General features: G+C 39.1%; 1 protein-coding gene across 3 annotated transcripts in view; it reads right to left on the bottom strand.

Moving 5' to 3' along the window:
- Serpini1 (serpin family I member 1) overlaps nucleotides 1–14,560 on the bottom strand; it is a 78,727-nt gene that overhangs the window by 4,046 nt on the left and 60,121 nt on the right. For all 3 annotated transcript variants that reach the window (XM_026784185.1, XM_005344112.3, XM_005344113.3), the window contains exons 6-7: nucleotides 11,152–11,249; nucleotides 819–905 (exon numbers count right to left, since the gene is read on the bottom strand). In XM_026784185.1, coding sequence (XP_026639986.1) covers nucleotides 819–905; nucleotides 11,152–11,249 — 185 coding nt within the window. The remainder of the gene's footprint in view (nucleotides 1–818; nucleotides 906–11,151; nucleotides 11,250–14,560) is intronic.

Below are 14,560 nucleotides of genomic sequence, written 5' to 3'. Positions count from 1 at the left end.
GGATTCTTTTTTTTTTCCTTTTCTCAATAAAAAAAATACTAAAAAAAAAGAAAACTCAGGCATAGCAGACTGGGCTACACTTTAATGACAGTGCTGAGGGAGCAGAATGGCTCTTTGAGACTTGTTGGTCAGTTAGTCTAACCGAATTGGGAAGCTCCAGATTCAGGGACAAAAATTCTTAAGAAAATAAGATGAATTATTGAGAGAGACACCTGGTGGATACCTCTGCTTTCCAAACACCCCATACAACCGCACATGCTTACATGGGTGCACACATGAACATGTGTTCATCATACACAAAGATGATGAAGGACCATTAGCTGTTACAATCTGGAAATGGAATATATGCTCCTTTAAAAATTTGCTTATTTAAAATTACTATCTTATGATTATTTTTATTTAAAAATACTTAAAAGCATTTTTATGTCTACCAACTCTTATCTGTGTATGTAATTTGTCAAAGCCAACTTTCCACGGGCAAAAATGAATATCTAACTTCCAGTAGTTATCAGGAAGGAAAAATGTTTGAATACACAGTAGGCAACTCCTGAAAATATTTATGGAAACAGCACCGCAGGGGGTCATCTCCTGAGAGCTGCCAGCGTGTGATGCCTCGCTGGGAAGCTAGGCTTGGACCTATGACAGACACCCTTCACATTCTGTTGAAAATGTGCTGACCGCTCCAGCTTTTCCTTGACTTCTCACTTGGAATAGAGTGAGGTCTTGGGTACGGTTTCAGGAAGGGATCTCCATTCCCACCCAGGATTGTTTAAAAACAGAAATTCGAAGAAGAGTTCAGAAAATGACTTAATGTGTACCGGAGGCTGCAGCTGCTTCTGACCCTTCTTCGTTAACCTCGATGAAGGACTTGTGAACAACTTTGGAGAGAAACAGCTCTTTCCTATCTGAAAGGAAGAAACGAGATCATTAGCGCCAGACACAGCAACACATTTGACCCCTTGGGAAAGTGAGTTTGAGAGCACTGAGAAACCAAGAGACTGATTAAAAAAGAAAATATATTGCCGAATTTTACTTAAGGCATGAGAGAACCAGTGAGTGTATGGTTTCAAATTCATTTTATAATCACTTGTTAAGTTACCCTATTTTTCTTCAGTAATTTCCCACTGTGCATTTCTTTTGTTCCCATTGCTTAGTTCTTATTTTGCTCAGAGGTAGGGGAGCAGAAAATTTGTTTTCAATAGTGACCTCAAATGATTTCATCATTCAAGTTAAAAATACATTACCCATTGTCCTCTAATTTGAAATAAAAAGTACATAATGAAAAATGAAGATCCAGAAAAAAAATATTCTTTCCTTAAACCCAATCAATATTGTTTAATAATATAGATGACATTGGCATGGTAAAATAAATAAAAGACTTCTTGCCTGGAGAAATGTAAGAAAACAAAAATATATAAAATGGCATTCTAGTCTGCTTTAGTGGCTGATCTGAGTGCTTGCAAATACATCACTCCAAGATTATATTAAAAATACATTTCTAGTAAAAGGAAGAACATTTTCTGCACTGAATTGCCTTTCAGTTTACTTTGATATTAATGCAATTTGGGGCAGATTTATGATCCCTAAACATTCATTTGCTCAGGTCCTAACCCCCAAGACTTCGGTACGTGACTGTACTGAGAAGCAGGGTCTTAAAATGAAGTCACTGTAGAGGATTCTGATCAAACATGACTGGTCTCCACTCAACAGGAATTTGAACTGAAATGGCTACAGAGAAAAGCAGAGATGAAGTATTTAGTTTCGTGTGTCGATTTGCTCAAGCTTTGCTACTTAGGCCCCTAAACAAACATTCTGGATGTTTCTGTGAGCATGTTTTTGGATGAGATTAACTTTTAAATCAGTGGGTTTTGAATAAGCAGATTGCTTTCCCAGGGTGGGTGGGCCTCATCCAATCAGCTAAAAACGCTGTATTAGAAGGAAGACATTCCTTTTGGCAAGGAAGAATTCAGTCAGCAGCTTTCTTTGGACTCAGCTATGACTCTTTCTTGAGTGTCTGTTTTGTAGATTTTTCATTTCCAGAGCCTTCACAGTATGTAAGTCAATTCCTAAAAATAAATCTATCTATCTATCTATCTATCTATCTATCTATCTATCTATCTATCTATCTATCTATCTATCATCATTCTTAGACCCATCCTTATGTATGCATTAAACACCTGGAAACAGGAAAAACATGTCCCCCTTTTATGTGGCCTCTCTCGAAGGGTGGGAGGGATGGGGAAAGGCGAATCATGGACAGCACCTTACAGTAAAGTAGGAGTAAGAAGTTATGGCTGTTGTTAACTGCAGTAATAACATGCTGTGTTTTTTTTTTATTGATTTTTATTGAGCTCTACATTTTTTTTCTGCTCCCCTCCCTGCCTCTCCTTTCTCCCTCCAACCCTCCCCCAAGGTCCTCATGCTCCCAATTTACTCAGGAGATCTTGTCTTTTGGGGAAGTAGAAAAAAAAAAACATGCTGTGTATTTCAAAAGACTATACTAAACCATTTCTAAATTTTTACTGTAAGTGAATAAATATTTAAAGGGATATATGTATGTAGCTTGATTTAAATTAGTCAAAGGCCGCCCGTATGGCCCAGAGGCTAGAGTGATTTCCAGTGTAAGCCTTGTGTTTACCTTCTGGAACTTACAGAAAGATGAAAGAAGCAAAGCAGCCCCACAAATTTGCTCCATCATGGCACAGGCAACCACATACATATGAGCACAAATAACAAATAAAATTAGTTTTAAAATATGCTAGGGTTGGGATGCTGACTCTGTAGGTAAAGATGCTTGTTTCCCAAGCTGAATGACCTAAAGTCAGTCCCCAGGATGCACATGGTGCAAGGAGAGAATTGACTCATAGGTTGTTCTCTATGACCCATATGTGCTGTGACGTGTGCATGGCCCTCCCTCCACATAAATAAGTGAGTGTAGTTTACATTTTAAAGTAATATACAGCATATATGTGTACTTGAAATATTGCATGGTACAGCATTAAAATGCAACTTTTCTATAATTTATGACAGCTGAAAATAAAATTTCAAATAAAACCCATTGATACACACAAAGAAATGTTTATTAAGTGGCAGTGGCTATCACCGTATGTCAGAGCAAGGTGATGGAGAGGAAGTACTGCCTACACTTCCACAGGATGAACCCATGCGGATGCAAACCAACTTACACCAGGACTCTGCTGAACACTCCTCCTCCCCTCTGTCCCAAAGCCTGTTGCCCCACCTTCAGGGTATTTCATACGTGTGTAAGTTCTAACACTTCCACAGGGAAGTCTCTCCCCCATTCATTCCACGTTCTCTATCCTGCATGCAGTTATTCTTGTGATTTGAGTCAAAAACCCTCCTTTTTCCTTTGATCCTCCCTTGGCCTTTGTACTCCTAAGGCTCAGCTTCCAGCTATGGAGACTTCTCTGGCTTTTCTCTTCCTGTATCTTTAAGTTAGATCTGACCACTCTTTTTCCCATGGACCCAAAAGTTGATTCTATGAAGCCTTTCTAATGTATTACACCTGCAATAAATCTTTTTCCTCCTGGACGCTCACGTTCCTTAAGGCAATGGCTGTGCCATTCATTCGTTCATCTGCGTACTCCTAGCTGCTGGCATAGAGCTGGGTCTGAAATATGAAACCCTATAATGAGGGCATACTCTTCTCATGTGTTATTTTCCAGTATTAACCCAGCACATCATGCTTCACAAGATTGGTGATTGCTTAATGAAAGATCTTAGCTCTTTCATAATTTGCAATTGTGGGTGTGCCAACCTTGTGTAACAATGCATGGGCACCATGGCCATGGTTCTGCTCACAATTATGCCTATAAGGTTTATTTTTATAATAAAATACAGGCTACTACTAAGCAATTATTCCAAGAAAAAAGCAATAAGAGGGAAAGAGCACAAAAGTCACATGCATTAAAAGACTTAAAAATTGGATCAAGTTTAAAAATAATGGTAATAGTATCTGCTGGGCCAGTGTGACTGGCTATATTTTAAAGACAGCAAAGGAAAAATTGACTCTGCTGTTTATGTATCCACAGTATGACTAATTGCCACCCAATGGTTAATTCAGTGTCTGCACTGTAAAAATGTAAAAAGAACCCAGATACTTGATCTGCACAAAAAAAGATATATCATTATGTATGTACATGTAGGAAGAATTTTGCTATGTTTTCAACTTGGGATAAACTTTAAACAATTGCATTAAAGTAAAATAGAACTGAGAGTGGCTTGAGCAAGTATGCGTCAGTGGCAACAAACATTAAAAAATAGATCAAGTCTTGTGGGGACACAAGCGAGTTCATGTTCATGACTCCTTACACTTGGACTTCATCCTGTGCTGTTGTATGTTCATCAGAAGCCCTCTGTCCTGTGTTCATGTGTCTGGACATGTGTGAACATGGATGCCAGGGGTCACCCTTTGTTATCCTCCCCCAGCAACCATAAGCCTTGTTTTATGAGACAAGGTCTTTCAGTGACCAGGAGTTCACAAATTAGCCCAGTCTGGCTGGCCAGAGAGCTGCAGGGATCTGCCTGTACCCCTCCTGCCTCAGCACTGCCAGCCTGGCTTTTTAATGTGCCTTCTGGGGATTGAACCTGGTGCTTGCATGTCAAGACATGTGACTCCTTAGTCTACAAATGTTGCTTTCTTGTCTGCCTTTCTTTCTTTTTCTTTCTTTCTTTCTTTCTTTCTTTCTTTCTTTCTTTCTTTCTTTCTTTCTTTCTTTCTTTCTTCCTTCCTTCCTTCCTCCCTCTCTCCCTCCCTCCCTTTCTCCTTCCCTCCCTTCCTTCTTTCCTTTCTTTCTTTTCGAATGTGTTTTCTTGCTTGTTTTGTGTTTTGTTTGTCCTTCTCCTCTGGCCACTGCAGGTAAGGCTGTTCAGTGGTTGGCTCTACTTTCCTCCAGGCAGCCAGGACCCAGACTTTTAAAATGGCTACGATGGGAACAAGCCAATAAACCTAGGCTATCCAGAGAGGAGCCGGGCAGAAAACCAAAATCTTGTGAAGAAAGCAAGGCAAAGTACTAAAGCATTCATTCAATAGCTGAGCAAATATTTACTGAGCGAGTGCTCCATTTAACTTTGTGCAGCGCACAAAGGCTCTGAGCACTGGACAAACACATCGAGCTGGCAGGGTGGTCATCGGGCCAGTGTTGGCCTCTGTTTCCTTTGTGGCACTGCTTCTGAATGCAGCCAACTTAAATAGACTTCTGCATCACCAAGGACAGGCTTAAAATGAAGAGATTATCATAGCAAAGCCCTCCACACCAAAATGGCCTCTGTGTGGTCTATTTTTTAGCTTCAACCCCACCCGTAAAACTTATGAAGAATTTCCCAAAACCTGACTTCTTTCAGATTAGAAAAGTGTTTGTTTCCAGGTGGATTTTGTTCCAGAAGCAGAAATTATTCACTTATTGATTTGTTCATTCATGCACTTAGTATCTACAGTAAACACTAGGCATACTATGGACGCTCAACCATCCCTTCCTTATAAAGGCTCATGGGCATACAGAAAAGAGTGATGGTAAAGCAAACCCATAAACAGCCAGGTTTTCCAGATATGTATATGTACCTGGGAAAACAAGATAAGACAGTATGTTGCTTGGTGATAGGACACCTTCTTGAGAACATCTACTTGGAACAGTGTTATGTAAGGGAAGATGGGAAGGTAAATGGGGGCTGATACCAAGTGAATATGAAGGAACCATCTCAGGGAAGAACTGAAGGTGCAGATAAAACCAAGTGCAGAGACAGAGTCAAACTGAGCATGTTTAGGGAGGGAACCAAAGAAGTCCCAGTGATTTGAGTATGGGAAGGAGAAAGGGCTGGGGACAGAGAGAAGCAGCCTCACAGAAACCCAGGCAACAGCCATTGCCATGCTCCCCACACTTCTCACCCATCTTCCACCCCACACTAGCACCATGCTGAGTTCTGAACAGGATGACTCTCACACAGTCACTGCTTTGAAACAGCTTGTAGCTCAGTGTACGAACAGACAGTCCCAGTTAAAGGTGAGGCATGGTAACAGACACGGGTTTGAAACACTGCCATGTTCCGGTTGCCTTGGAGGAGAGCAGGATGCCAGGCAAAGGTGGCACCTGGGATGGTTCTGGAAGAATAAGTAGAGGAGTGAAAGAAAAGGAGGCAAGGTCATTTGACGCAGGAATGCAATTACTTACATCGTGGGAGAAATAGAAGGAATGACTTAAAGGGCTCACGGGAGTGGAGACAGTGAGGAAGTTGGGGAATAGCAAAGTGTCTTGTGCTAAGAGCTTTAGCCTTGAGGTTAGAGAGCCTGGGCTTTGTCTAGAAACAATGGCATATGCTTCCTCTGAGCTTAGAAGGGACCCGTGAAGAGATAATTTGGATGAGCAAATACCTAGCAGCAGGCAGATCAAGTTCTCTTTGGCAACAGTCAGGCAAGAAAGAAAGTAGGAACAAAGGCAGAATTGTGGCAGTGAAAAAGGAACAAGGCCTCTGGCTTACAGTGTAAACAGACAGAGCAACAGGGGGCAGGATACAGGAGCTGGGGCGGCATCAATCTACAGTGCTTGCATCTGACCTGAATACTATGTCTTTTTAAGTCCTTTATTTTATTGGCTTCTTTATTAAAGCTTGTACTTTATGCTGAAGGATTTAGTAGTCTCTTTTACTTGTCCCTTATACCTTCCAAGAAGATTACCTATTAATCCAAATGCCATTCATTTCCACTATAAAAATAGCCTTCCTGTATAAGAGAATCCTTGCTGCAGCTACCAGAGCATTTTCAATGAAGCCTGAGAAGGAAATGATTCTCCGAACCGTGTATTCCATGTTTTTTGTATGAGTCTTTACCGTGTTTTATGTTAATGGGATTTAGCATCAGGAGTGATAGCTATCATTGAGATGGAGAAGTCACCATAATAAATATTGAACACCCTACCTCATTTACGTCTGCCTTCAATAAGTACTAAGCAAGTAAGAGTGGTGGGCACCGAGGAAACATGCATCAGAATCAATCTTTGATCCATTTATATTCTGCCTGGGATAGTAGATGCATAAGTAACATCAATATGAAATAAGATGTGTGCTGTACAACAAAGAGGAACAAAAAAATGCCAGGGACTTAGTGAGCCGTTGCTTCTAGTGATGCAGTCATGGCAGCTTGATGAAATGTGGGCTATCTGTAGGTGAGGCTCAGTTCAGGTGGAGATTTCACAGATGTTAGGAGTTGAGGAGATAGGCAGAGCAAGTGATCAGAGTGACCAGAACACAAGCTAAGTAGGACTGAACTTGAGAGGGAGGAGCTCTCAGTTCCCTGGGGACCAGGGGATAATGACCTGCAAAGCAAAGGGCGCTGGGAGCCAGTGTGGCAATGTATCTGTGAGTATTAAAGTGATTAATCATGGCAGCGGAAGATACAGCAGATTAGATTGGAGAGAGATGGGAAACCATTTAGCCTAGTATTAGTAGCCTTGGGCAGCAGTGAGAAGCAGCCCCACAAGAGTGGATTCAAAGGGATAAAAATGAAAGGGCCTCTGCAAGAAGTCTTGGAGAAGGATTTCGAGGCACCCGGTTTCCCCTGGAGCAAAAGGAAGTGGCACAGGTAGCTTGTTTTCTTCTCCAAACATGATTTTAAAATCCACCATATTGTTCCATTAATGAAGAGCAGTTCTTTAAATGCTTTCAAATTTACAGATTCATTCTCTTATAGTTTTTAAAACTAGTTTTCTAAAACTTTAAAGTAAAATGATTGGTGAAAAAGAAGCACATGTACAAGGTAGCATTCCAAATAGTACCTAGCATTGTAAGAAATCAAAATTCTGGGTTCGTTAGATGACTCTCTGGGTAAAGCGCATGGCATACAAACATGAGGACCTGACCTCTGATTCCTCAGGACCCATGTGGAAGACCCAGGTGTGGCGCAGTACACCTGTCATCCCAACTCTGAGAGGAAGAGACAGAGAGATCCCAGTGGCTCACTGGTAGCCAGTCCAGCTGAAATGATTCCCAGCGTTCAAATGTTTTTTTTTTTCTATAACTATCCAAAAACATCTCTACATATTCTCTTCTGTTCTTTGCAAGGGCTCTCGTTGGACTTTTGGCTGACTTTCTTCCTTGTTTCCATAATGTTTTCTCTAATCCATGGTTTCCCATCCTCAAGTCACTGCTGACATTTAAGATCAGCTACTTAGTCATTGTGGGAGCCTGTGCTGTGCATTGTAGATGTTCACAGGCATAACTGGCCTCCCACTGGAGACTAGAACCATTTCCCATTGTGACATACAAAGTCTTGAGCTATTGCTGACTCTTCCCTGTGGTGGGGACAAAAAGGACACATGACCTTCTTGAGATCTACTGTTAGTTAGTGGTTCTTTCAGTCTTTATTATATTAAATTAGGCTGCTATGTCTTTCTCCCCATAAGCCCTCTATGCTTTGGGGCTGGAGATGTGGCTGATTGGTTAAAAGCAATAGCGGCTCTAGCAAAGTACCCAGATTTGAATCCTAGCAGTCACAAGGAACAACTTTCTACAGCTCTAGTTTCAGAAGATCTGCCACCTTCTTCTGGCTTTGGTGGGCACAGCACACATGTGGTACAGAAATATACTTTCAGGATAACTGCCCTTAGACAGAAAAATAAATAAATAAAACTTAAGATTTCTTAAATTTATAACATACTTTTCTCATACATTTGCCCCACTAGCAGCTGCTTTATGAAAATAATAGACACAGTACGAAATGTCATTCACATTATATATCATTAACACCCACATAAGCCTTGACAAAGTAGAAGGAATAACTAATTGCATGGGAATATTTTTATTGAGTCCCTGTGAGGGTCACTAAGAATTACAGAATCTGTAATTATCAAGGTTATGTGTTATTTGAAAAGGTGAATAATTAGCCATCTAAAAATGGATTTGAACCATGGAAGACAGAGCATATGGTGCTCAAATAAACAAGGCAGAGACACCACACTGATATCAGAAGAAGAAGCAAACAAATGAATGGTTCATAAATTAATGAAGGAGAGAGGGAAGAGCAAGGGAGCCAGGGGGAGTGGTAAAGAGGGGGGAGAAAGGAGGATTAGTTGGGGCTGCTGGCATGCTAGAGCTACCACTGTCTAATCAAGCAACCAATTTAACAGTTGAAGGATTCTCACTGCAAATTGTAAGCAGTTTGCTTCAGATTCATTCAAGCAATCCGAAGCCTAAACAGGCGAGTGCCAGCCTTGTGACTGCCTTCCCAAGAACTATGGATGTAAGATTGACCCAAAGAGCCCCATTCCCTTCTTTCCTAAACCTCTTTTAGTCTCTGGCAAACATTTCCTTTGCATCAACTCTTTCTAAGAGGTTTGATCAAATAACTAGACCCTTTGCCTACAGACTACTAAAAACTGTCTGGAAGATTTTAGTCTTATTCCAAATCTCCAAGCAATCGGATTCATAGCAAACATTATGATTCGCAGCGTCTTTGGTGGTGAAAACAATGAAATATTACTTTATGAACCTGACTATGTCTAAAATTGTAAGCCATACTGACCACAGGGATTGACTTGCCTTAGCAGAGCTAACCCCTCAGGACCGAGTGACGGCAGGTGTTATATTTGGGTAAAATATCTGCCTGGATGCTTGGCAGACAGTGAGGAATCATGGTAAAGAAAGTAAAATGTAATTATCCAGTAGGAACTCAGCCAGTAGAGTAAGATCAATGTTCTAAATTTATAAGGAAGACAGCATTAGAATTTTATTCTATGCTTCAGCTATGAATATATTTCTGAATCAGGTACAGAAATATCAGATGATCTTCCAAATCTCCACTAGTCGGGTTTTCCTGACTATGCCAATGAGGTGCTTACAGCTCTAAGAACTTGGACATGAGCCCTGAAGACATTTACTAGAAGAAAACACATATCTCTTGCATACACAGGATCATCTATACAGTAGGCTCTTAGATAATATCTGTTGATGCTTAGGGCATTAAGCTCCCTGAATGAGGAGCAGAAGTTACAGTATCAGATATATCAGAAATATATCATTGTCAGCTCATTGCTAGAATCTGAGTAATGTTTAAAAACTGCCCTCACTATCCTCATTCTAGGAGGATAAGTGCTAGGATTTCTTGAACCCTTTGACTCTCTCTCTCTCTCTCTCTCTCTCTCTCTCTCTCTCTCTCTCTCTCTCTCTCTCCCTCCCTCCCTCCTTCCTCCATGTACTCCTTCCTTCCTCCTATCTCTTCCTCCCCAAAGGTAAATGTACACAAGAATATGCACACACACGTGTACACAGGTAAGCAATTTCATAAGTGGTGAATATATTTCCAAAATTCAGCAAAGACATAGAAGTGGTGATTTCACCCAGGTGACTGATTCAGGAGAGGAACTGATTGGAAGGTCCCGCCACCACGTGCTCCAGTTCAAGTATATTGTCTATAAAGAGGTCTTACAAGTTTAGTTTCTTTTATTTTAATATGTATTTGTCTTCTCATCCAAAACAGATTCTATTTTTTATTGTTCAAAAACAATAGAAAATCATGATTATAAAAGATTATTCATTAGACTTAAGCTTAAATGGTAAATACCTTATAGTAATCTCTTAAAACTAGACCCAGAATTATTTAAAGATCATAAATGCCTTAACGTTACTCACATTTTAGGTTTCCTCTTCCAATAATTCAACTTGTTATTTTTAATTTTCTGTATGCTTTAAAGTTACTTTTAAAAGGCGTTATTTTTACTGAAGACTTAGGAAAAGTTTTACAATATCTCACTAGGTAATTTTATCGGTTTAAGATAACCTTTGGCCTGTTTCTTACAGCAGAAGGCATTCATTCATCTTTTCTATATGACTAATTCTGGTGAGATGTATTTAAATATTCACTTAACATATTCATTGGTTGTCTATTTCACAAGGTATTGTATCAAGCATTATAGAAAATGTGAAGGCATACAAAAATGTGTTCAGGAAAGAATCTACTAAGAAGGCCCACATCTGGCTATGGCTACATCTATAGTTTAGTTTGTGTATGTGAACTTATCTTTTGTTTCATTTCTTTGGTAAGTGATGACTATATATAAGAAATCCATGAGACATGATGGACATAGGATCACTATTTTGAAGAGCTTTTTATGAATAATATTTTAATTGATAATTATTTCTTACCTGACATGGCAGTCAAATTTGCATCTTTGATGAAAATTTCAGTGACTCCAAGGGCTTTAAAGATGTCTTTTAAATCAATTCCCTGTTCCACTGTGAACCTGGAGAACACACAGGAAGAAGGTATCAACAACTTCTTTCTTGGAACAAGGATATAATGCTCAGTACATGGATGACAAAAGTGTTTTTTATAGTGGGTTAATTATGCCAAGACTGACTGCTGATGGAAAGAAGTGTGTGACTGTGTTCATGTAAATATGGGAGAAGAAAAACTGGAGAAGACTAATGTTTCCTTCCAAGTGGGTACCAATTACAGATAGCTTCTTGTCTATTATATGAACTCTGGGACCCCATTTGGCTTGAAATTGTGTAGGTCATTGTCAACAAAAGAGGAATTTTAACTTGATGGCATTTTCTGTAGACTTTTTGCCTTATATTTACTGCTTTGGTTGAAAGTAGGTTTCTTTTGTCTTATTGGATTTTAGCTTCTATATTTTGATTTCTGTGCTTTCTGTGTTTATGGGGGGGAGGTGAGTGTGATTGTGTAAATATTGTGAGAAACAGAGGAGAGATAGTCTTCCTTTTAGGTTTGATTTTTAGAGAGAATCTGTATGGAGTTGTGTGGATAGAAGAACGGGAGAATCTGAGAAGAATTCAGGGAGGGGAAGCATAATCAGAAGATGTTGCATAATCCCAGCACTTGGGAGGCAGAAGCAGGTGGATCTCTGTGAGTTCGAGACCAGCCTGGTCTACAGAGCTAGTTCCAGGACAGGCTCCAAAGCCACAGAGAAACCCTGTCTCGAAAAACCAAAAAAGAAAAAAAAAGGGTTTTTTTCCAATAAAAAAGAGGATGGATCAAAGTGAATGAACCAACACAATAGGATTTAAATCCATCAGCAGAAAAACATTTGCTATGGGTACACAAATACAACACATGAGAGTTAAATGGAACTTTGAGGTTGGGTGTTATTAAATATTATGTGAATCATGTCAATGGGGACCAGTGAGATAGCTCAGTGGATAAAGGCACTTTCCACCAAGCCTGGTAACTTTATTTTTTTTTAAATTTATTTATTTATTGAGGATTTCTGCCTCCTCCCCGCCACCGCCTCCCATTTCCCTCCCCCTCCCCCGATCAAGTCCCTCTCCCTCATCAGCTTGAAGAGCAATCAGGGTTCCCTGACCTGGGGGAGCCTAGGCAGTTTGGATGCTCAACTTACTAAGCCTGGTAACTTTAATCTGATCCCTAGAACCAACACAGTAGAAGGAAAAAGTGAACCCAGCAAGTTGTCCTCTGATCTTACACACACACACACACACACACACACACACACACACACACACACAAATAATAACATATAGAAACATTTGTAAAAATCCATAAATGAATAATTTTCAAAATATTGTGGTAGATTAAGTAATATTCATGATTTTTCAAGCTGAAAATGATTAACTGTAAATTTACTTTCAAATTTACTCAGGGTCTTCCTTCCTTTCTTTTTTTCTCTCTTCTTATTTTTTTTTTGTTTTATTTATTTATTTATTTAGTATCTGGTCAACTGATACTTCCTCTCAATCTCCCATCCAAAATGGACAGGGATAACCAAGTGGCAAATTTGACATTACAATTAATACAATACATATTTTAACTCCATAAAACCTCTTACATTAAAAATAAATCATCACTGTGGTTATATTAAACTCTGGCACATAAACAAACATGCTTTCATGAGATCATCACAAAAAACTACTTATCAATGAAAATGAGGTAATTAGGTAATTATACCTTCAATACTGTGAACATTTATAATTACAGGGTGTTTTGGAAAACAATCATGACTTTACTTTTAAAAATTTTGAATTATTATGTACAAAATGTATCAACTTTCTAAGAAAATTAAACATTAATTATCATATCCACAAATGGAATCTTAGCTTCATATAAATGGTTTCTGTGATAAAGCATATTAGTTAATATATAATCTCTTGTTAAACCAGTGAGTCATATTATTAGTCATTCTAGGAAGAGATATTGAACAAACATCCCTGCTATGGATAATGCTCTTTTACCCTGAAAAGATTTGTCACTCATATTGGTTGAATAAAACGCTGATTGGCCAGTAGCCAGACAGGAAGTATAAGCAAGGCAAACAGAATATGAGAATTCTGGAACACGGAAAGGCAGAGACACAGTCACCAGCCAGACACAGAGGAAGCAAGGTGAGAATCCTTCACTGAGTAAGGTACTGGGCAGGACAGAAACTTCTATCTACTCATGCCTTCATCTTTTTAATTTAATAAAGAAAAATATGCTTAATACTTTAGAAACAAGACAAAAATGTGTCAGAAAAAAAATGTTTTCCTTTTTCTGATGCTGCCTTTTGCTGAGTACAAATTCTGCATGCAATTTTTAGAGACCAGCCCTTGTCATTAATGAGATAAGTTGAACTATCCACTAGATATTACATTAGAATTTCTGACACCATAAGAACCACAAGGAAATAACTATTAAAACAATACTCATTTATAAAGAGAAATGACTGTGAAAAATTAATTTGGCAGGTTAAAGTTTCCCAAAAAAAGACTAAGACATGACTCTCTGTAAATCAAGCATATTCTTCCAAATCCTGAAATTTACTATAATTTTATTTTAAATTAGACTTCTGTTGATTGCATATGCCAAAATATGGATATTTATTGTGAAAACAAAATTGTTCAGTGTCTAATTTATTTAATGTTTGTAGTAGCTTGAATAGGAAAACCCACATCAGTCCATCTAAAATCTAGCTTTTACTAAGATTTTTGTTCAAACTTAAGAAAAACTGTCAACAATCTCTGGTTGTCTGTTTCTGTCTTTCTCTCTTTGCAAGTCAATCATCACCTCTCCTCTTATTACAGACAATTAGCATATTGAGCTATCACTATCCCCCCTGAAACACATTTTACATACCCTGTCCTCTTTCTTGTCATGATATCAGACAACCCAAGAGGGAAATGTTGTTTTCTCTGGGATACTACTACTACAAACACCACCACCACCACCGCCACCGCCACCGCCACCGCCGCCACCACCACCACCACCACCACCACCACCACCAACAACAACAACAACAATAATAATAATAATAATAACTGAATTGCAAAATAAGGTAAGCCACTTGCTCAAATCAGACAGATTAATGGAGGAAAATAATGATAGTAACTGAGTTTTTCTGACTGCACAGTTTTCCAAATCCATAGAGATCTCTGGCTTCAAACTTAATGTATAGCTGAAGATGACCTTGAATTTCTAATCCCTGGCTCCACCTCTGGAATGCTGGAATTAAAAGTGTGTGTCACCATACTTAGTCCAGGCAGTGCTAGGAATAGACTCCAGAGCTTCAGGAATGCTAAGCAAACACTCTACCGAACC

Source organism: Microtus ochrogaster, chromosome 1 (genome assembly GCF_000317375.1).
Source record: "Microtus ochrogaster isolate Prairie Vole_2 chromosome 1, MicOch1.0, whole genome shotgun sequence".
In the NCBI taxonomy this organism is placed as follows: domain Eukaryota; kingdom Metazoa; phylum Chordata; class Mammalia; order Rodentia; family Cricetidae; genus Microtus; species Microtus ochrogaster.
The sequence above is the reverse complement of the archived record's forward strand: the minus strand, read 5'-3'. Positions and strand labels throughout refer to the sequence as shown.